This window comes from Harpia harpyja, chromosome Z, assembly GCF_026419915.1.
Source record: "Harpia harpyja isolate bHarHar1 chromosome Z, bHarHar1 primary haplotype, whole genome shotgun sequence".
Taxonomy (NCBI): domain Eukaryota; kingdom Metazoa; phylum Chordata; class Aves; order Accipitriformes; family Accipitridae; genus Harpia; species Harpia harpyja.
Window position 1 is genome coordinate 106161019 of NC_068969.1, and position 21164 is coordinate 106182182.

Below are 21164 nucleotides of genomic sequence, written 5' to 3' on the forward strand. Positions count from 1 at the left end.
CAAACAAAACTGGATCCATGGGCACCGTAGTGCTTTGCTTATTGCTTGGGATCACTGAAAGTTAAATCAATTGGAAGCATGTGATCTTTCTGGGAAAGGAGAAATATATAAGGAGGCATAGAAGTCAGGAGATAAAAATGAAATGGCTAAGTATGATGCAGGGAACAGCAGGAAGTGCCAAAATCAACAGGGCTTAGAAGAGACTGCACGTACAAGAACAGACACACCTGCTTTAATTAAGAATAAGTAGGAAGCCCAAATCCCGAATAAGTAGGAAGCCCAAATCCCGAATAAGTAGGAAGCCCAAATCCCGAATAAGTAGGAAGCCCAAATCCCGAATAAGTAGGAAGCCCAAATCCCGAATAAGTAGGAAGCCCAAATCCCGAATAAGTAGGAAGCCCAAATCCCGAATAAGTAGGAAGCCCAAATCCCGCATTACCTCAGAAATCACGGGTCAGACTCTTCTAAGAACAAAGCAGCATTTGAGGCTGTGAAAGTGGGCCTGAAAGCTCCACAATCTCCAGAAAAACTAGAGCACCTAGTCTGGACTGAGACTTCGCATGGCACCATGCCAAGGTAGCAGCCCATGCACGACCAGAGATGAAAACCCACCCTCACACATCAGATGTTGGCTTCCAGACAAGGCCCAGCTCTCCTCTCTCACATCCTGCTCCATCTTTCTCCCCCCGCCTCTCTACTCAGGGGAGATAACAGAACAAGTTGCATCCATGCAGGAGAGGGAAACAACCACAAGAAAAAGTGGTTTGGGAAAGGGAACAGATGTATGTGGAAAATACAGAAGTAGAACAGGGCAGAAGTATAATCTAATTTTAACATGTAAAGACATGTATTTCCCTATTTAATGATCCTGACCTTGCCTGCTGGAGTAGGATTTTCTCTGGCTGAACAAAAAAGCCAGAAGAATCTTCTGAGAGCTGCCAGAGCGCTAAGCAGGACACCAGTGGCATATGCAGTTATACCGTTATTTCTTGAAATGCAAGCTATATGAAGTGTTTTGCTGCACTTTTGCTCCATAGTGCATCAGGTTTTAAGATAACTTCATATTGTTTAGGATTTGGGAAGATATTCTCATGGGGCAAAAACTACTCCCATTGAGGATGTTTTTTGCTCCTTCCAGATAGTTAGTCTGTTGTCCAGCTAATTGTGTCCTGCTCCCAGCAGTGATCACACCTCCTCTAGCATATCGTGACAGAAAATAGAACGAGTCTTACAAATGTCCTTGAGAATATTTTTATTATATCTAAAAATATATCTATCAATTACTTATCCACATGGTAACTAAGAACACTCCGTACTCAACACGTTTTAGGTTAGGGAAGGACACCCACCCTGCTCCTATGTAAAAGGGAGCTGAGCTCCTGCGTCATATGCAAAAGTCAGGTCAGCTTTCAATAGAGACACAATCAATGCATCTTCTGGGTTGAATTCTTGAGTTCCAAAGGACTATGTTGCATTCAGGCAAGCTTACAATTCTTATGCACAGACTGATGCAAGCAGAGTTCATTTTTCAAAACTACTTCTACATTAAATGTCTATTTTGTATTTGTCCATGTAAATAATCAGATATTCACAGATGTTGGAAACTTGCAGGCCATAGCTAAGCAAAAGTACATGCAGTGCCACAAGCTTCATTGAATTACTAGAAAATTCTTAAATACATTAACCACATACTGCTATGAAATATTTAACATCAATTCTAATGAGCGTTTTAATCCCATGAATGATTACATTTTTTCTTATGCGATATTAATTGTTCAAACCAGGGGCCTTCAACTAATTACTGTAAAAGGTCACTTTCTAGCAAGATGCAGGCTGTTAACAGGCAACACAAAAAGGGCAGCTGCAGTTCTACTCTTTACTAGGTCTATTTGCAAGAGCTGAGTTGGTCCTCCAGGGAAGAAACCAGCTACAAGAGCTTGAGGATGTAAAAGCACCATGGTGTGGGAACAGCTACTTTCCCTACACAGAAGCATTCCTCCTAATTTACCCATACATCCCAATACTTAGAAGAGTCAATCAAACCAGCCTCTCTTGAACAAAACCAAAGTCCAGGGCACATAGCCAAGAAAGTCATTTCAGCAAATAACACATTCAGTTCTTGAACACTTCTTATTAGACTGTTTTTCTTTGATCTTTTGACATTAGGGGTTCTGCATAGTATACTAGTAAGATTTAGTTGAATATTAGTTTCTCCAACAACGTTTCTTATTTGTAGGCTTTACAAATCAATCATGCCCTTCTGACTATTTGAAAATGAACAAACAAAAAAGTGCTTTATTCTTTACATATACTCTTTTTTAAAAAAGGGAGGACACATTTCATGTTACCTAGTGTATCACTGTTGGAATACTTTCATATAGCTTTGTACATGTTCCAGCTACATGACACATTCAGATTTCCTAGGCAATTGGTTAATGTCCATGTTTTGTTGAAGGTAGTTTTAAGAGAACGTAATAACAGTATACACATAAATTAATTCTACTCAAAAGAAGTAAACAGTAATTAACATTTCCTAATGTTAACAGTTTGGTAGAGATCCTGTAATCAGCCTAACGGATAAACAGCCTGCCAAGTGTAATCTGCACATCTTAAAGGATTTGGAGTATAAAAGATTTGTTTAAATTATGAGACTTGAATTTTATTAATGTTGTTGCCAAAAGTAGATAAGACATTCATAAGAGACATCACTGAGCTTTCATCTATTGTATGTTAAAAGCAGTCTTTCAGAAATCTAATTCTGCAGACCATCAGATACAGTATGTCCTAGGTTATTTTTCCATCCATGTCTTCAGAAGCATAAAGAAATGCAAGATGAGATAAATAGAAATTAGTAAAAATATTTTTCATCCATCAACACAGCATTGAAAAGTAGTATCAAAGAAATCAGGCATCAAGTACACAAACCTCTGGTGCATTAAAAGGCTACCGGCAGTACTTGGCTCCATCTATTCTCCTCCTCTTAAAATTTCATTAAAAAGTCATAAAAATAATATTCAACACATGGTGTTTAAAGAGAATATAGCCTCAGTTATATGAAAAAACTCAGCATTTTCTTACTTGTGTCAATATTACAAAGGTCTGACAAACTAGGTGACTTCGAATACAATTTGTGTTCCTAACGCATGTGAGGACACAAACGGGTTAAAGACATGCCTGGTTTCACTTTCTAGCATCAGAAGCTTTAGAACAACATTTTGAGGGGCACAGTTTTTCATAACTGACAAAAGTTATTGGCTTCACAGAGATTTAAGTACTTCTAACAAGAAAATACTGTTCCAATGTACCATCGTTTGATACCTAACCAGAGAAAGAAAGTACACTGAAAGAGCAAAAAATATTGAGAAGAAATAAAGTCTAACTTACAACACTGGGAGGCAGCACTGGGCAATGGTTTCTTCTGGACTTCCTCCTGAAAGGAATACTAAAGGAGGAAAAAAAAGGAACACAGACCAAAAAGAAAGCAAATGGTAACTTTATGAAACAGCTTTCAGAGTACAGCATGCCACACAAGAAAACACATCCCTGGTAGTATCAAAGCATTAAATATTCTCCTTAATATCCATATTCAAACACACTCCCAGAAGTCTCCTCTTTCTTCATGCCAAAACCAGGTGTTAAGACATGCACGTTTGGTTAAATTGAAGTCTGCTTTAATACAAGAACAGGCCCTATTCTCAACTGTGAGACCTCAAATTACACATCTGAAAGATCTGATTCTCCACACCACAATGTCACTGTGACAGGGAGCTCAGAACTGAGTATAAGCCCATTTATGTTTAGACACTCAAGCACAGCTTCAGCAGTTCAAAACTCATGTGGGCTCACAGCAACACTGCAGTACGAGATTGAAGCAGTTAGATAATTAGTGTGCCCAGCAGGGCAGTAATACAATGTTTGCCCAGCCAACACTTACAAACTCTGCTGTGATCCACTGTACATCCAAAGTGAAGAATTTTTCATCTCATTTAATACTTAATTAGAGAACACAGACATATTTCAATTAGCCAGCTTTGACTTTTTACAAAGCTGTTTGTTATAGCATCAAAGCGCTCCCTAGGGGAATGCCAGTGGTGTTATTTGGTTATTCTCCTCTGTCTTGTATTACACAGAGATATGAGAAAATTAGGACAATTGAGCAAAATAACAAGAACAATTTTTGCTAGGAAAAAAAAGTCTGATGACAAAGGAAGTGGCAACCTTAGCAACCTGGTGCTGCAATCTGTGCAAAACAGGGCCACCAGACAGCCAATCCTTGGATTTGGTAAGGATTAATGACTAGTTCATTACATGGAAGGTGACAACCTGCAGACTTCCCCTGCAGCTATCTTCCAATCTGTGCTATTTAAAATGCACAAGTGATCCTGAAAGGTGGTTAGTCTTATCATCTGCAAACTGCCAACTCACTGAGTTAATCAGGATTGTGAAAACAAGAACTGCTGGATCTCGCATCACTGACTCGTTGACAAAGTCAGGAAATAAAGTCTGTTTATGAGCAATTTCAGCAGCACAAGACAGCAATGCGTTCTGAATTATTATACTCAGAGATCCAAAAATGGCAGTAGTTTGTTCTTTTTAAGGCATCAGCAGTCCCAAAAATAAAACTGAGTATTAAGTGTTCATGAGAAAAGAGACTGGAAAGCTGTATGAACTCCAAATGAACCTGCTTCTTGAATACTGCTGTGCAACTTTAGTCTGCTCATTCATTGTCTCAGAGATAGCTGAGCTTAGTGCACAGAAAAGAAGATAAAGGCACAGAGTTGTTCTGTACTAAATACCACTATGCAGACTAGGACTCTGCAGCCCAGAAGCCATGCAAAAAGGTGAGGTCTGTAAAGCTGAGTGGCACAGAGTAGATGAATGAGGATCAGTCATTCAATTTCTCCAAATAAACCTGCCTCCAGCTGGTTTCACAACACAGGGTTTGTTTGCTCAGAGCAAATAAGATATTTCTTCAGGCAATGCACAGTTAAGGTGCTGAATTCCTTTGCTACAACATAACTGACCTGGGTGCGTTCAAAAGGCAACTGACATCCACAGAAGAAAAAAATCCATTGAGTGTTGTTAAACACAAAGATACTACCTCTGGCTCTGGAAGTTCCTGAGCTACAAGTCACTGCAAATTAGGGAAATATGCAAGGAAGATATGATCCCCACTCTGGGTCACTGTCAGACAAGGGACAAGACAAACCTTAGGTCAGGCCCTGCACAGGTGTTCTTAAATTTTTTCATTTTCTCACTCGTGACAGGGAACATCCATAATAATTTGATATCATTAGGTCACAAATACAGAGGCATGATTTTGTTACTAGTATTTGATAAAAGCATGCACTTAGCATGCAGACGGATGGCGCTCCAGGGAAAGGGGAGTCTCACAAAGCTCAGGATACCTTTCAGCAAGTACCAGTTCAGTGAAGCACTAGAGGGCACCTATGCTGCACTGAAGTACCTAGCACAGACTGCTGCTACAGTCCACAGGAGCAGGGAGGCACCACAGCAGTATCAATGACAGGTCAAATCACAGACTGAGCTTTTCATCAACTCCAAGAGGTTCTCAAACTTCTAGGAAGGCAGGAGAGATTACCCTCAAGAGTTATGTTTTTATCCACCCAAATATTGGTCTGTCCTCAGTCAAAAAGAAAACCCACCTTATTTTTCTTCATCTGCACAGTAAACTGAATGACTCGAATAAGGAGCAGAAAAGAATAGCTGGAATATCCCAGAACAAAAACTTCCTAAAGTCACTGGCAGAAAATTTTGCAAGTTATCTTGCTACAGAAAGAGATCTATCAAGAGTTTAAGAAAGCACCATGTTCCTACCCAAGGATGTTGGCATTGACATGTGAGTGTTTTGGGTTTTGTTAAATGCTAAACTTCTGGTACAGGCATTAATATGTCAAATCTTATTTTGCAAACAGTATGAACTGTAAAGAAATGTTTTAATCATGTAAGTCTCTCTTAAAAAAAAAATTGTAACTTTTACTTTATAGCTGTTTAGCCAAGTACACACTAGAAAAAACAGGAAACCACAGCCATAGATAGCAGGTATTATAATACAAAATCCACATAAACTGAGCCATTAACAACTGGGTTAGGGTAGAGCTAACAGCTCCAACACGCCTCAGACCCAAGAAAGATTCAGTATCTTCCTTTGTCTTCTGCCCAGAAATAGCCAACCGCAAAAATGTCCTTTTTAACTTGATTTCACAAATGAAGAGAACCTACCACAGCTTGTCAAAAACAGTTTCACTCTCTTCTGAGGTAAAGCATGGTATTATCTTTCCTTTGAGTGTATGTGCATCAACAAAACAGTTCTCTCTATTCAAGCATTTTCAGCACATGAAAACACTAACAGTACACTTGAGAAAACAGTTCTGTAAACAGTTCACAGAAGACTTGTAAATGATGAATATTTAGGAGTTACCTTAATCATAAGGATCCAATACAAAGAATAAAAGCAAGTTATGAGGCATTCAGGGCTACGTTCATTTTTAATTTAGATATTTACCTCAGCATCTCCCAGTGAATTTATTTGTTCTAATTTTCTGGTCCAGTATCTGGCCTCTTCTTCAGGGATATCTATGCCAAAAGAATAAGTCACACCATCTTATTAACCAGGCAAATTTGCATTTATCACCAGTAGTATTAAAACAGGGAGGGTATTCCAAGATCCCACCACAAAAAAAACACATGTAATTTTGAAGTAATAGGACTGTCTTATGTTAGCACTTGGAAAATAAACACTGTAAATAGTAACACAGTTTGAAGGCTTACACTGCTTTCTTGTTTAAAGCTGATTAACCAAATGCACACTGCACAAAGGTAGGAAAGAGTAAGACAGACTGGTTCAGATTTAATTCAAGTATTAGTTTTATGAAGAGCCATTTCACAATGATATTAATACACTTACTATATACTTGATAACACATAGCAAGATCAAGAGCCTCTTCTGGAGGCTTTTATAACCTCAATAGAACAGGGGCTCCTTCTGAATAGCACATCTTTCTTACGTACCTGCTGTAACACAAATTAAGTACCAAAAAAGAAATAGTCTCTTGTTTTCCATTGTGGGCAATAAGCCAAATCTTTTGAGGCAATGAACAGTGTTATAGGCAGTTATATTCACATGAAAGCACATTCCTATTTTTACACCACACTGCAACTTCATTGTGAAATGAATCACAACAACCCTTTTACCTTCTAGAAGATTTACCAAGTTGATGACTCTCAGCAAGTAGCAAGCATTACCACCTTTATTTTGGTAACTATTTTCTATTTCACACTTTGAAGTAATATTGTGCCCTAATGGTTTCAAGGGAACAGACTTCTGCCACTCAAAATTTCATCTCTCAAAGTGCTCCCTTGGAGGTGCGGATGAACTGCTGTGGAAAGCTTAACGCGAGGCAAGTTAGGTACAAACTGCATTTAAGGAATAGAGCAAGAGGTGCACAGCACCAAGGGAAATAACCCACTGAAGCAAAAAGCATCAGTCAGGCTCTCAATCCAGGAGAATTAGGTAAATTATTTAGGGGTGGAGGAGTGTAAAATCATTGAAGAGAGGGAAAAAAAGGGGTTTGGGGCGGGGGGGTTTAGCCACTCAACATCCCCCTAACAGTAATGACTTCTGAAATTCGGCTATTCATGGCCCAAAACTGCACCAAATCAGAAACTTCAGAGCTCACACAGGAAGGAAGTGGAGGGACCACTCCAGCTAGACACCACCAACCCTGCAAGCTGACAAATGAGGATGAGTATACCACCAGTTCAGCTAGTTTTCCCACCTCTTGTAACTCTTTACACTCTCAGGTGCCTCATCAGGAGCCAAGAAGTTTACACCTAACAAGTTTGTTTTCCTGCAGTGAACTGTACCTCCTGAACAGTCACAATGATATCCTAAGCTATGTGTTTGCAGGAATGGGATAAGTAGGCTGGGATGGTCTCCTGACGAAAAGGTGGTTCTAAAAGTTACATCCACTCTCACTCGTGAGAGAATCAAGAACAAGATTTATTGGCAGGTGAGCATTCCATTGGGACCTACAATGCTTTCAGAAAGGACCAAGTATTGCTTTCCTCTTATACTTAAAGGGGTTATCTTTGCCACATGTGTCCTCTCTCAGCCACACAAACCATCATCTTATGAAGCCAGTAACTCCAAAACATCTGGAGATAAGTGGCCAGTGTCCTAGAACATGAACCACTTTCAACAAAAACAAGGAACATGCCAGATTTAGTGGAATTTGAAGTTTCAGCACTAGGTATTTCTGTGGACTCTGAATTAACGTCTACACCTTTGTAAGAAACACCACTGTATTTTTATGCAACTAGTCTCACCCAGACAAGGGGGATAAAACAGGCCCTACTTGAGAAAGTTTTAGGGAACTGGAAAATTAGTACCTGGCTCTAGAAAAACCGCATTAAGTAGAAAAAAGACAACCTATTTCTCCTTGCTTGAAGGGAGACCAGAGTAATTTATTTTAACCATAATACATGGAGTTAGTTGCTCTTTCTGATGTACAGCACATTGCTTTGTTGTAATATGCTATTAGAAAACAAGGTGAGAGAAACATAAGAGGGTTTTCCACAACTACAAGAGTTGAAAAACATATATGCTTTTGATCATCAGGGCTGTGGATCACAGCTGCACAGATTTATTAGATAAGCTCTGCACAAATTAGGGATGGCATTCAAAGGAAATCTGGACAGAACTGACCTAGAAAGAAGACATCAATTAACTGAAGGGCTATCAGCATACAACCTGATGAGATTTAGGAGGACAAACTCCAACAAGGACCTGAAGCAATCCAAATGTTAAAGCCAAGCCTACGGAATTTTGTCTTTGAAAGCCACCACTTCTCTAAAAGATGAAGAAAAACTCACGCACTGAGGACTAAAGTTGGAGTCAAAACAACTCAACTCTGGAGCCTGAAATCAAAACCAAAGAGATCTAGGAGAGATGAAGCAATGGACTACCATCAACACTGCAGAAACTGCAGTTATCTCAGGATAGGCTTCAATGCTTTCCCATAGACAATGGTTTAGTGGCATGCCCAGGCATCAAGGAGCACCATGTGTCTCTCGGATCTGTTGTTTCTATCTTGTATCCAAGGTGCCCATTTCATAAACAGATTTTTAGTGCGGGATTGCTGCTATTCTACTGAAACAGCTTCTTATGCAAGTCAGACATAAAAATCTGCTACTGTCTAGATACTGGCTGCTTTAAGGACATCTTCTTGGTCTTAGAGAAACTCTTATCATGAATACTAACAACAGTACAGTTATTGCACAGCAAACCTCAAACAAGGAGCAACTGACCTATGAACTTGAGTGAAGTTACCTGCTCAGAAGAAATGCCCAATGAGACAGAATTCTTTATTTTTTGAGGAAGCAGTTTATAACTATTTTTTAGTTTCATCATCCATTTGTCTCACCTCAGTCAGCTGTTTTGTTGAAGCTGGTTCTTTGGAATGCAGAGGATGGAAATCCCTAGTGCAGAGATCACAGAATGACTGCTTGCAAGGCGACGTCCACTGGCCAGCTCCTGCATCACTGCTCAGCTTTGATTACAAGTGCAAGTTACTCCACTACATTAACTTTTGCTTACAAGATAAAAAGATGAACTAGTCCAAACAGAGGCCATCTGATGCCAGCTCAGGACTCTACTGACATCATGCTTGGTAAACAAGAGGAGCAAGGCCATATGTCAGTGAAACAAAACTGCTGAACAAGGATAGAGAGAAGATGGGCAGATATGTTCGCTACCTTTTGGGGCTGCTTAATTTGATACCAACAGGAAAATGTTGCAAGCTTTACTGTCCTTGCTCCTACTGCCATCTTCAGCTGGAAGCTGAACCCCCTGTCTTCTCTGGGCTCCTGGTGTCAAGGAGCAGAGAAGTCTGGCTACTGCCTAATGGAGGGGAGGCAAAGGAGATCACATGGCTGGCAGGGCAGCGGACTTGCCAGCCAGTGCCCCAAACTACAGCACCTGAGCAAGGTGAGCAGGGTAGGCCCAGAGATTATGGCCAAGTTCAATCAGGAACCCAGATCGGCAGGCAGGTCCATGGTGACAAAGCAGGTCTGAGGTCAAGCCAGGAAGTCAGGCCACATCTGGGCCCAGACCTATGGGATGCATAAACAGGCACAGACATGGCTATGGCTGAGGTGGGGGATCAGCAACTCCCACAGCATCACTCCGGAGTGAAGGCTCAGAGCTGAGCTGAAGTGGGACTTCTGGCCCATGAGCAGGGGATGTGGGTGGAGGCCCCAGGTGAGGCTGCTCAAAGCAATTAAGACTTATCAGTGCACCCAGGGCCCTAACACCCTAATACACTGCACCACCACAGAAATGGGGACACAGCAGTACAGTGATTTATCAGACTGAGGAAGGAATTAGAGGAGAATTTGCTGCACCTGTACAGACCACTTCACTCACAGTTAGACCCCCTCAGGTACCTAAACATAACAGTATTCCCACTTAGAGATGTCTAGCTCAGCAATAACCAGGAGTTTCAGCCCTAAAGCTTTCTTGCTCTACTCCTTGCACATCACCTTGTGCCACCTGAATTTTTCCCAGGTAGCAGGTCCTGGGCTGGGGCATGCCCCAGCTCGGCATGAGTGAGAACAAGTGCTGGAAGTAAAAGTGATGCCCTTTCTCTCCCCCCTTTCCTACAAGCCTTCACCTGGCTTCCTCTCTTCCCAGCCCCAATTTCTTCCCTTTCCAGAGGTATGGGAATCTTCAGAAGTTCTCACTGAAATAACTTTGCAGAACTGAGCACTTCTCTTTCTGTACAGTTCCCAAGACAATAAAAGCACAAAGCACATTTACTCCACCTGATGGCTGAATGCAGATCAGCATGCTCCCAGCCTGGGAGTGGTAAGAACACTAAAAGCATTTTCACTCCAATTATCTACTAGAAACAGCCTGGCACAGACCCAAACCACTATAGTTTGGGAGCCAAAAGCGTTTTTGAGTACTCCATCCTGTGAGGGACTTGCACATAGCCATGGCACTTCTAAAAAAGGGGGACAGAGTAAAATTGCTTTTAAACAGCACAATTTTACACTTGAAAAGCAGCACACATCAAGACAATAATAAAAAGACTGTCTTCTCCCTACCAGCAAATTTTCTAAACCAACCAAGAAGAAAAAGCTGTCTCCCTTCCTTGACATGTCTGTCTTGTTCCTGAGAAGAAACAGATGATCAGTGGAGAAAGCTGCTCCAGCCTGTCTTCCCTAACAACCACTTCCTCCCATCAAGAAAGCAGTTTATTGCCATTTTTAAAAGACTACCAAGCATAAAAATGCTTTGCACCCTAGGGGTTAATACCAGCTCTCACTAACACTTCATATTTCAAATGCTCACACTTTGCTGCACTTTCATGGAGGAGGATTTTCAGTCATACTGCTTCTGCGACATTGAACATTTAAGGACATAGGACTGGCAGAGAACATGAGATGACAGTCTGGTCCCCAGCACTGCAGTCCGTCACACACACATGCTCACCGCAGAAGGGCCCACAGATCTGCTCTCTCGCCTGTACATCACAAGCTAATGTCACACTAACACCACTACTGAAACACAACGCAAGAGCTGCATCTGGAACGTGCAATGCGATACATGGAGGATATATCAAGGCCACCATAGATGTTCTTTGTCCCATTAGAAATCCGGGCATTAACAGAATTTAACTCCTGGATGACCTCAGGAAGGGTTATTTTATATCACCAGGAGCAGAGACTACAACCTTCACCAGCCTTTGGTAGGAAATGATTGCTTCCCAACTCCAAGCGTGGTAAACACTTAAAACCAACTTCAGAAAAAACAAAACCAAAAAACCCAAAGTTGTCTGCATCATGTACTACTACTAGCAGCATCAGCACCTTCTGTATTTATTTCAGCTTTAGCTGTTGCCAGTCTCCAGAGTACCAGGAAAGACATACCAAGGAGGAATAATCTTGAACATATCAGGTGGAAGCAGAAGCAGCAAACTAATCCAGGAAAAATACAGTGCAAACAACAAAACCCGTTTCTAAACCTCTTTGCATATACAATCATGTTTTACACCAAGAACTTCAGCTTTTCTGGCTTTCAAATTCATTCATTCTCTTTTACAATCCCTTAAAAACTTCTCAAGCTCCATCTAAATACAATGAAACATTTTAAATACACAGACTGAATAACCTGGGGTACTGCATCCGTGTGCATCATCTAACTTAAATGAAACAGAGCAGCCAGAAGTGATAGAAAAAGCACAGAAGCACAGCCAAACAGAAGAACACACTATTTTTTTAAAGCTGTTATCCCAGACAGCTGTATTTTACCAGACTTGGAAAGTAGCACAAGCTGTACGTGTGCACACATATCACTCTACTTCTTCTGTATCTACAATAGCCAGGAGATCTTCACCTGGGAAAAAAAACGTCATACACAGTGTTCCTAAGTGTCACTCCAAACATGCTGTTATTAAAACATTACCTCTACAGCAACAGAGCTGCTGACTTAAGAACTTCTACAGCAGATCAGTGATGCATTTAGTTCTCTGTGTAGGTTTAAAGCAGCAGTTCCCAGCTCATATGACAACACAGTCTTAACATGTGGGGCACAAAAAGTCCATACTGCTACCTACCACTTAAAGGGAAACTGACCTGCAAATCCATCAGGAGAGATACAGAGGCAGTGATGTGAGCTGAGCTACCTCCATGCATCCCTCCAAGTCTCAGTGTACTGCAAGGGCAGGGAGACAGAGCCTAACCCATCTTGCAGGGTCCTTCTCTATCCTAGAGTTGATGGCAGGAGACATTCGGGCATGGTGTGAAGGGAAGCACCACTGGAGAAGGTGATATGGGTGGATGCTATCTCTAAAGGAATATCTCACACTCTTTGTGCCTACCACTTTTCAGCCTGCTTCTGACCTCACCATGGCAGGACAGACTGAAAATGGAGAAGATCCAAGAAAAACTGCAGCACTCTTCAAGTGAAAAGCAGCAGGAGCCTTGAAAGAACTAACTAATGCACCCATTTCTTCCTGGACATTATGAAACACTGGACAGGCAGACAACTTTTCACACTCTAAAATAAAAACCCTTCAATACAGCAGTGTGGAGTTCCTGCTATTTCAGTACTGGCATAGTAAGCAAAGGAATAAGTAATAGACGTGATTTAAATGATCAATTGTGTTAAAAACAGAAGAGTCACAATAAACTTGTTATTTACTTAATTTTTTCAGTTTTCTGCATGAAATCCTACTTCTTAGAACTCTATGTTCTATAGAACATCATACATTTTTAAATAGTAGTTAAAAAAAACCAAAACAAACAAACGAACAGAGAGTCCTGTGTTTTGAGTATAGCAGTAGGGAGGAAACACACTATTACATGAAATATTTTTTTATTTTTTAAATCCAGATGCTCTAACACATAATGGTTTACAGGGATTCTGTTTTCCTATACTTGAAAAAAAAAAAAAAAAATCACAAACTGCAATGCAGACCAAAACTTGAATTGCAGAAGAAAACAAATTCTCTTTTGGATACCCTCTGAATACATAGGGAGACATCAGAACTTCATTTTCTTCTAAAGCAGAGACAGTTTACAAGCAACTGTATCAGAATGAACTTAGATGAGAAGGTAGCGGCTACAAGCCTTGCCTTCAGCTACATGTGCTATGTTCTCTCCCTCCCAGAAGCTTAAACACTTGCCCCAAAGAACCAATGTTTCACCTCAGAAGGAAAGCAAGTTGTTCCTCTTCCTATGTAACAAGCAATTTCAGTAATAAACTTCCCACTGACAGGGTGACAGTAGCAGTGAATCACCAGGACATTTTCACAAGGAAGAGGGATGGCTCCAGGCCAACATTAGACAGCTTAGTTGTCAAGACAGCTGAGAGGTCAGATACCTTTTCCCTTTTCCTTTTCTACACTGGACTGTAGTTAAAGAGCAGTGCCTCTTACATCTATAAAACACTGCACTCAGCCTGAATTGCACCATCCAGCGGACTGTGCACTCAGAAATAGTACACTTAGAGCTTAACATACTGTTAGTAGTGACTGTAGTGCTGCAGGGCCAAAGCCTGCATCCTCCCTGGCACCCAGAAAGGGGGTATAAAACTAATAGATGACCTAACTTTTTTCCACAACAGATGGCCAGTCCTGACAGTTGCTGGCCAAATGCCAATGGGTGTAAAAATGCTCCACCAGTGCTTAGGGCATGATACATATTGTTCACACTGCCAGGGGCTCAGCAGCATAAAACAAGGAACAGGCAGAGGGGGAGAAATGAGCCTTGCAATGACAGACAACTATGAAACACTTCAATGCCCGATGCAGAAAAAAAAATACAATGAGCCACAAAAACATCATCTCTGTTCTTGGTCCCAAGAGTCAGCTAAGAGCTGGAAAGAGAAGCTACGTAAGCCTTGGATGCATTCTTGCTAAGGCCTTACTTTTGGGGTTTCTTTATTTGTTTGGGATTTTTTTTTGTTTGGTTGGTTTGGGGTTTTTTAGTAAATAAAATAAAATAAAAAAATCACAATGTTATTTGACATGGGTTTGCTCAATTAGCTACACATTTTTTCCACATTCTATTCAACCACAAGTAATTGCCAGAAAGGCAGTTCTTATAATGCCAAGTTATTTATATACTCTGCTAATGATAATGTTCAGGAGCACTGAGCACTAATGTTTCACTAAGTGAACCACACACTTCTAACAGGGTTTAAGTGTACCTACCACAGAACAGCTCTAACAACGCACTTGACGTCTTGTAGAGCCATATTTGACTAGATACAAAGAAGTGAATGTTCCCTGCTCAGGAACAAAATGTCTGACTGCACAATCCTGAAATAGTATTAATAGTTTCTTAAACTGCTGCTAGTCTAAACATTCCAGTATTCAGAGATCTTCAAATCTTCCCCATTTATTCTGATCTTGTCAGAAAGAAGCCAAACAAGAACTGAACACCAGCAATTTGATCTGCACTGAACTATTTTGACTGAACTGAGAATGAGCACAACTTGATTATAAAACACAAGTTGCTCCCAAACACTTTCTCTCCATTGTCAGCACCCTGTGTAAGCTATTGAAATGCACTCACCAAAAGGTAATTCAAATCTTGTGTCCAGCAAAATTTTATGAGGAGTTGGGTTTTTGGTTCCACAGATTTCATCATGTTTCATTACAACTTCTGCCTCCAGCGTAGACCACTCCCCAGGACCTTCCTGTGAATCACAAGACACAGGTGAAATTTCAAGTCTGGCAGGTCCTTATGCAGCAACTCTCACACCTTTGCTAAGACAAAAGACTCTGGGAAGAGCCTTACAGTATTATCAAGGCCTGGTACCCAATTTTAACATGAAATGACATCCATTCAGCACATGCTGGCAGGTTTTCTTCCAAATCTCAAAGGCCTTTAACACGACAAGCAGCAAACACGTCCCAGGAGAACTACTGCCTTCTCAGTGGAACTGTAAAGCTAAGTCCTCAAAGGCAGGCACCAAGGAGTGCCTGGACAGCCAGAGGAACTAAGCACCAGCTAGACCTTATGGCCATGCTGCTGGGCATCGCCACTCTTTTCCTTTATGGAAAATATACACTCTCTCTCCCTGCTCAAATTCAATAATCTTTTAAATAAACGCCCTGAAATTTGAGGTAAAAAAACAGACATGTCCTGCTTAGCTGCAAGAACCGCCCAATTCAGTAGTTAGGGCAGTAACAGACATTGGTGCAACCCATTTCCTGCTTCTTTCAATTCACATTAGCACCACTTGACACCCCCTAAAACTGCAACCAGAAGCTTTAAGAAGATGATGTAGACATGCTCTGGGCCCACCTCAAAGGCCAGCTTGTCTATTACCCAGGCACCCTCTGTCTTTAGCAGGAACTCAAAGAAATTTGAGCACCAAACTAAGCAGTCAGTCCTTAAGACTTCAGACACTTGTCAATTATATGTGTTCCTTAACAGGTTAAGTCCTGCTTTTTGAGTCCATGTGAGTGAAATAAGACCGAAGACTCCTACTTCAGCTCAGTTTTGGTCTCACTATTGGCAGCCTCCTTCAAAAAGAAAAACAACAATGTGATGCCAACAGCCCTCTCCCCTCACACAGCCTTCCTGACTTTGCAAGTGTAAGTTTTGCTGAGGAGCACAGTCCTGGGCTGCACCAGGCCAGATTTGTAACTCGTTAACTATCAACATTGGAGCTGTCAAAATAAAGCTTTTGTGTCAGTTTAACCTCATCAGATTGGTGAATGGCCTTCAGAGCAATCCACACGGTCCCAACCAGGGTGTCCCAGATCAGTCCTTTGTTCCATACTTCAACAATTAGGCCCAGGTCCAGCCGACTGATCTCACTGCAAGAAAAGAAAAGGCAGTACAGGTGAGAAAAAAACAGAATACAATCTAATTCTGCTTTAGGTTCTGCATTACTATCATGATTATACCAGTGAACTTCTTCCACACAGCTGTGTCAAGCTACAGAGAGCTTCTGGAAGTGTGTGGTCAAGGTGGCTCACACTCACAGGGAATACTGGTTTCTAATGACTGATTTATCACAGTTTAACACTAACTACACAAAGATTGAAAACTAAAACCCTGAACTATGTCATGCACGGACTGCCAGTTAGGAACTTGTCTCTGCAGCTATGTACACAGGAGGAGGAATTGTATCTTGGGCCAAAACCTAGAGGTGAGCTGTTCTTTGTCATCAGGCACCCCATACCTAACAAAGTAGGTGTCTCCTTGCCCTTGACAGCACAGAAACACAAGCGTACTTTGGCAGGTCCAAACATGCCAATACTTACCTATGAATGGAGCTGCCACATGCCAAAAGTAAGTCCCAAAACCAGCATAGCTGCATCAGCAGCACCACCTATTGCTCAGCGCTGCGTTGCACCACTTCTGCTCCAGCACTAGCTTCTTCCTCTGCATGACACTGCAAGGCTTTGAGCCATGCGAATCTCTGGCAGCAAGCGGCAATATAGCCACATGACTACTGAGTGCCAAGTTCTTGGAAATACTTATCTGAAGGCTTTCATTAACATCTTTCCTCTCAGTAAGGCACAGATGAATCTCAAATTCCCTTCTTCCCAATGCTTCATAGCACTTAGGCCTCCCTCTTCTGTGCTGCTTTATAACATGCCTACTTAGGAACAGCGTAAGACACGCAGAGCCTGAATGCTGGTAAAAACAATGAAGTAGAGAAGAATCCTGAGCTGACTGTTGGTATGCAACTGTCTCACACTTATCATGAAGAAAGGCTATTGTTCCTACTTCTCTGAGCTTGGGACTTCCCTTTAGTGCAACCGCTAATCCCCAAAGGTAGGTATCTTGGACACACAGTACCGCTGCCTGCTGTCCTTCTGTCCAAATGCATCCACATTAAGTTTATCAAGGGAATTTAAAAGCACATCAGTCACTAATTTCTATAGACTGCCATCATGTCTAAAAAAAAGAAGTGCTGCAAATCCCAGCACCTATTTGAGCTTTGCCCCAGAGAATTCTTACAACTTTAAAAGATAATATCATACCTACAAGGTTCAAGACAAACCCTGCAACTACAGCAGAGCACATTAATATCTATTTTAAACCCAAGTGCTTCTGCTCTTGTTTAAGACACAGGAATTAAGGTCAGGAGTGTCCAGTACTTGGGTGACTCAGTATACATTGTTCAAAATCAAGCTATTACATAGGCTTGTTATGAGTTTACGGCTAGCATCTTGAAATCGAGTCTCCAGCTCCCTCTGTTTGGATATGCCTACTCAATATGGCCAAACTAACAACTAGTCACCTGCACCATCACTGCTCTGCCCTCCTATTGCTTGCCTCTTGGAAGATGATATTTATCTGACTGCACAAACTTGCAATAAAAACAGAAACGACTGATTTTTTGCTGGTTGGACTAATGTGAGGCCAGAAAGGGAAGGGAAGGAAGAAATACTCTATTTCAGGTACACTGTAAAACCCCGTTCTTTGCTTCAACAGACATTGACAGAGCAAGACATTGATCATAAGACATCCAATAGGCTTCTGTACAGAACTCCACAGGACAGGTCACCAGATAAGAATAAAAAATAAAAAGATTTTCAGTACAGTGGCTTTGATTGCCTTTGTGTCTCCCTTTCTCCACCTTCTGGTTAGAAGCAGAATAGCTTCAAAGAACAAAAGCAGAGATTGGAATTTAGTGTCCCTCCCTTTCCACAGGCACATAGAATTTAAATTAAAGACATTTCTAACAACTTCAACACCAATTTAATCATCATGTTCTAAGCACCAGTTTGCACTTTCACTCAAGAGGTGCTTGCTGCAAATATGCAGTCCTTTTAAAGCTGCCTCAAAATTAGAAGATGTCCCCAAAGAATACATTAAAGTGTTTTACTGTCTAGTAAATAAGCAAATCTCAAACAACCTCAGAGCCCCAAATTCTGAAGTGTTATGTTTCACAAGGAGTTTGGAAGCAAAAACAACAAACACAGACAGAAAACCTTTTCTTGATTGTAGTCTATTCTTCTACCATGCCTCATAAAAAAGATAAATACAAACACAGACAGTAAAAGCATCCTTCCCTCCGGGAAAAACTATGGTGTTCAAAAGCCTTTTCCAACTCCAGAAAGAATAAGAGCAAACCAGTGAATAGTAGTATTGGAACATCAGTGTTATTTCTCCTGGGACAACCTAATGTACACAGGATAGTGCAAAACAAGTTCCCTGCCACATGTAATATTTTTGTTATAAAAAAGCATCAGAACAACTGTGCTGTTGCCTGGCTAAAGCACTGACGATAATGGTGAGGTAGTTCAGCTAATATTCTGCTTTCATATCCCCTAGCAACTAATTACGGAGCGACACAGCGACCTTACAGCATGCTAGCTAAGCTCACAGCTGATATCAGACAGCAGTTCCAGGAGCTGTTTGAGGGGAAGGAGGAGGAGCAACCGTGAGAGCCATCGTCCAACACAAACAAGCGCCATTCTTAACTGACTGGTGAGCAGCCTCCTCTGTAGCTGGCCGTGTTTAAAGCTAGTTCCTGTCCACAGGATCAGCACAAATCACAGGAAGAATGAGTTAGTAGTTTGGGTTTGGGCAGTTTGTGATTTGGCAGACAGGTACAATTCCCTGCCCCAACCTTACCCCAGTCCTGCATGGTTTACGTCAGTGATAACCACAGCCTCTGTCTGACCAGGAACTGCAGAGCTGAGAAGATGGTGGCATTCAGGAGCACACGTATTTCACCAGATGCCAAAGGATAGGCTCCAGACTGTCTGTGCAGAAGCACACACCTCATGTGCTGCTCCAAAAGCAGACTGCCACCAAACAAGGTAGATGGGAGCACAGCTATGATGCCAACACTGCACCGACTCAGGTGAACTCCTCAGTCAGAGGCAAAAGCTTTCCACTTTTGGCAGAGGAAAACCAACTGCTGCTGGATTGGGAAACATACTCACAAAATCCCATGTGGGTCTCTTGCTACAGATACTATGTAAACACCCCAGACCCACTCAAAAACAGCAGCACTAGCTTTGACTCCACAAGATGAACACAACATCATTCCCCCCACAACAGTAGTGTCCATGCCATGTTCAGAGAAAAGCACCTGGAGTCCAGGATTTAGTAAATTTAGTTCACTTTGTCTTACAAAGCTGTAGAAACAGAAGCAGATGCAATATATCAATGAGTCATTCATCCACCAGCAAAAAAAAAAAAAAAAAAAAAAAAAACATTCTAAAAGATACTGGGAAATCCCTGGCTATGTGTCAGGACTATGAGGACCAGAGCAAATCAGAAGTGCCAGCTGCATCAGAAACCCTGGGAGAGCTGAAACTGGTTCTCCTGCTCATGGCAGGGCCTCGTAGCCCCTCAAGCTGCAGCAGGGGACCTGGAAAACACATTCATGGACATCAGGCCAATGGCAGAAAACATCAACACACAAAAGCAGCTCCCACACTGAGGTAACAGGGATCACCATGTCAAGGCCCTGAGTGTACTAACAACAGCCCTTAAGTGCCCCAATCAGCCTCACCAGTGGCCTCTATCCACACCCTCTTCCTATGTCCCAGGAGCTCCATTTAAGCTCAGCTATGGGCCTTCAGTCCTTGCCTAAGCTATGTTGTAGGTGTGCTTGTCTCCAGCTCAGATGCAGCTGTACCTGTATCTAGCCACGGACCCCATCAGTCCAGACCCAAACCACAGACTGACTTCCCAGCTCAATCTCAGACTTGCCTCGTCACTATGGACCTGACTGGCAACTGCTGGGCTATGTCTGACCCTGATTACCATTACCAGACACAACCTGAGCCTGACTTGCTAACTCACACTCCCAGCTTGACATCAGACCGGCCTCATTACTACAAACTTGTCTGATGACCTGACCTCTCGGCAGACACTGGCCTGATCCTTCAGCCTGCCCAGCTTGCGCTGCTCAAGTACTGTGGGACTGGGTCCTGGCTGGTGAGGATCTCACCCTACCAGCCATCCTACCACACTGTGCTTCTGGCTCCCTGTCCCTGCAGGAGCAAGCCAGCCCTTGCTGCACCCTGACACACAGGTCTAAGAACAGGAATCCAGGCAACCTGGTACTGTTAAAGGACACAGGCTACTCCAGCCAGCGCACAGCACCGGCAGAGACAATCTCCCAACGCACATCTCATTCAGCACAGGTCAGTGTGTACAACAAAAAAGCACATGATTTGTTCACCAGACTTCTGCATTTTACCTAAAGTACTCCAATTTATACAACACAATAGCAGCTCCATGCAACTGTCAGTGTTGTGGAAGGACTCGACCACAAGCACCTCATCACTGTGCAACACCATACTTACAACATGAAGTCCTGTTCCCAGCAGGGTTGGTCACCTCGCACGGCTACCGTTGTGCTCTTCACATTTTGCACTTTCAGGGTCACATATGTATTGAATTTATCTGGGGAATAAGTGGCAAGAAGTTATCCCCTTCAGTATACCCTTTCATCACATAAGTGCAGCATTTCAAGGTTTTCAGTCCATACATTGCATCCTGTATGCCCATATGGGAAGACAAAAAGCCCATATGGGAAGACATCACTGGCTTAAGGAGCCAAACATTCAAAATGTTTTTCATCTACCATCAAATTTTCAATCACCAGTTTTTTTAGAAATTCATGCACAAACAAACAAAAACAGGCA

General features: G+C 41.9%; 1 protein-coding gene across 12 annotated transcripts in view; it reads right to left on the reverse strand.

The window, feature by feature from the left end:
- UNC13B (unc-13 homolog B) overlaps positions 1-21164 on the reverse strand; it is a 223055-nt gene that overhangs the window by 170222 nt on the left and 31669 nt on the right. For all 12 annotated transcript variants that reach the window (XM_052776337.1, XM_052776339.1, XM_052776338.1 and 9 more), the window contains exons 3-7: positions 20823-20922; positions 16241-16358; positions 15106-15229; positions 6527-6597; positions 3385-3442 (exon numbers count right to left, since the gene is read on the reverse strand). In XM_052776337.1, the coding sequence (XP_052632297.1) occupies positions 3385-3442; positions 6527-6597; positions 15106-15229; positions 16241-16358; positions 20823-20922 (471 nt within the window). The remainder of the gene's footprint in view (positions 1-3384; positions 3443-6526; positions 6598-15105; positions 15230-16240; positions 16359-20822; positions 20923-21164) is intronic.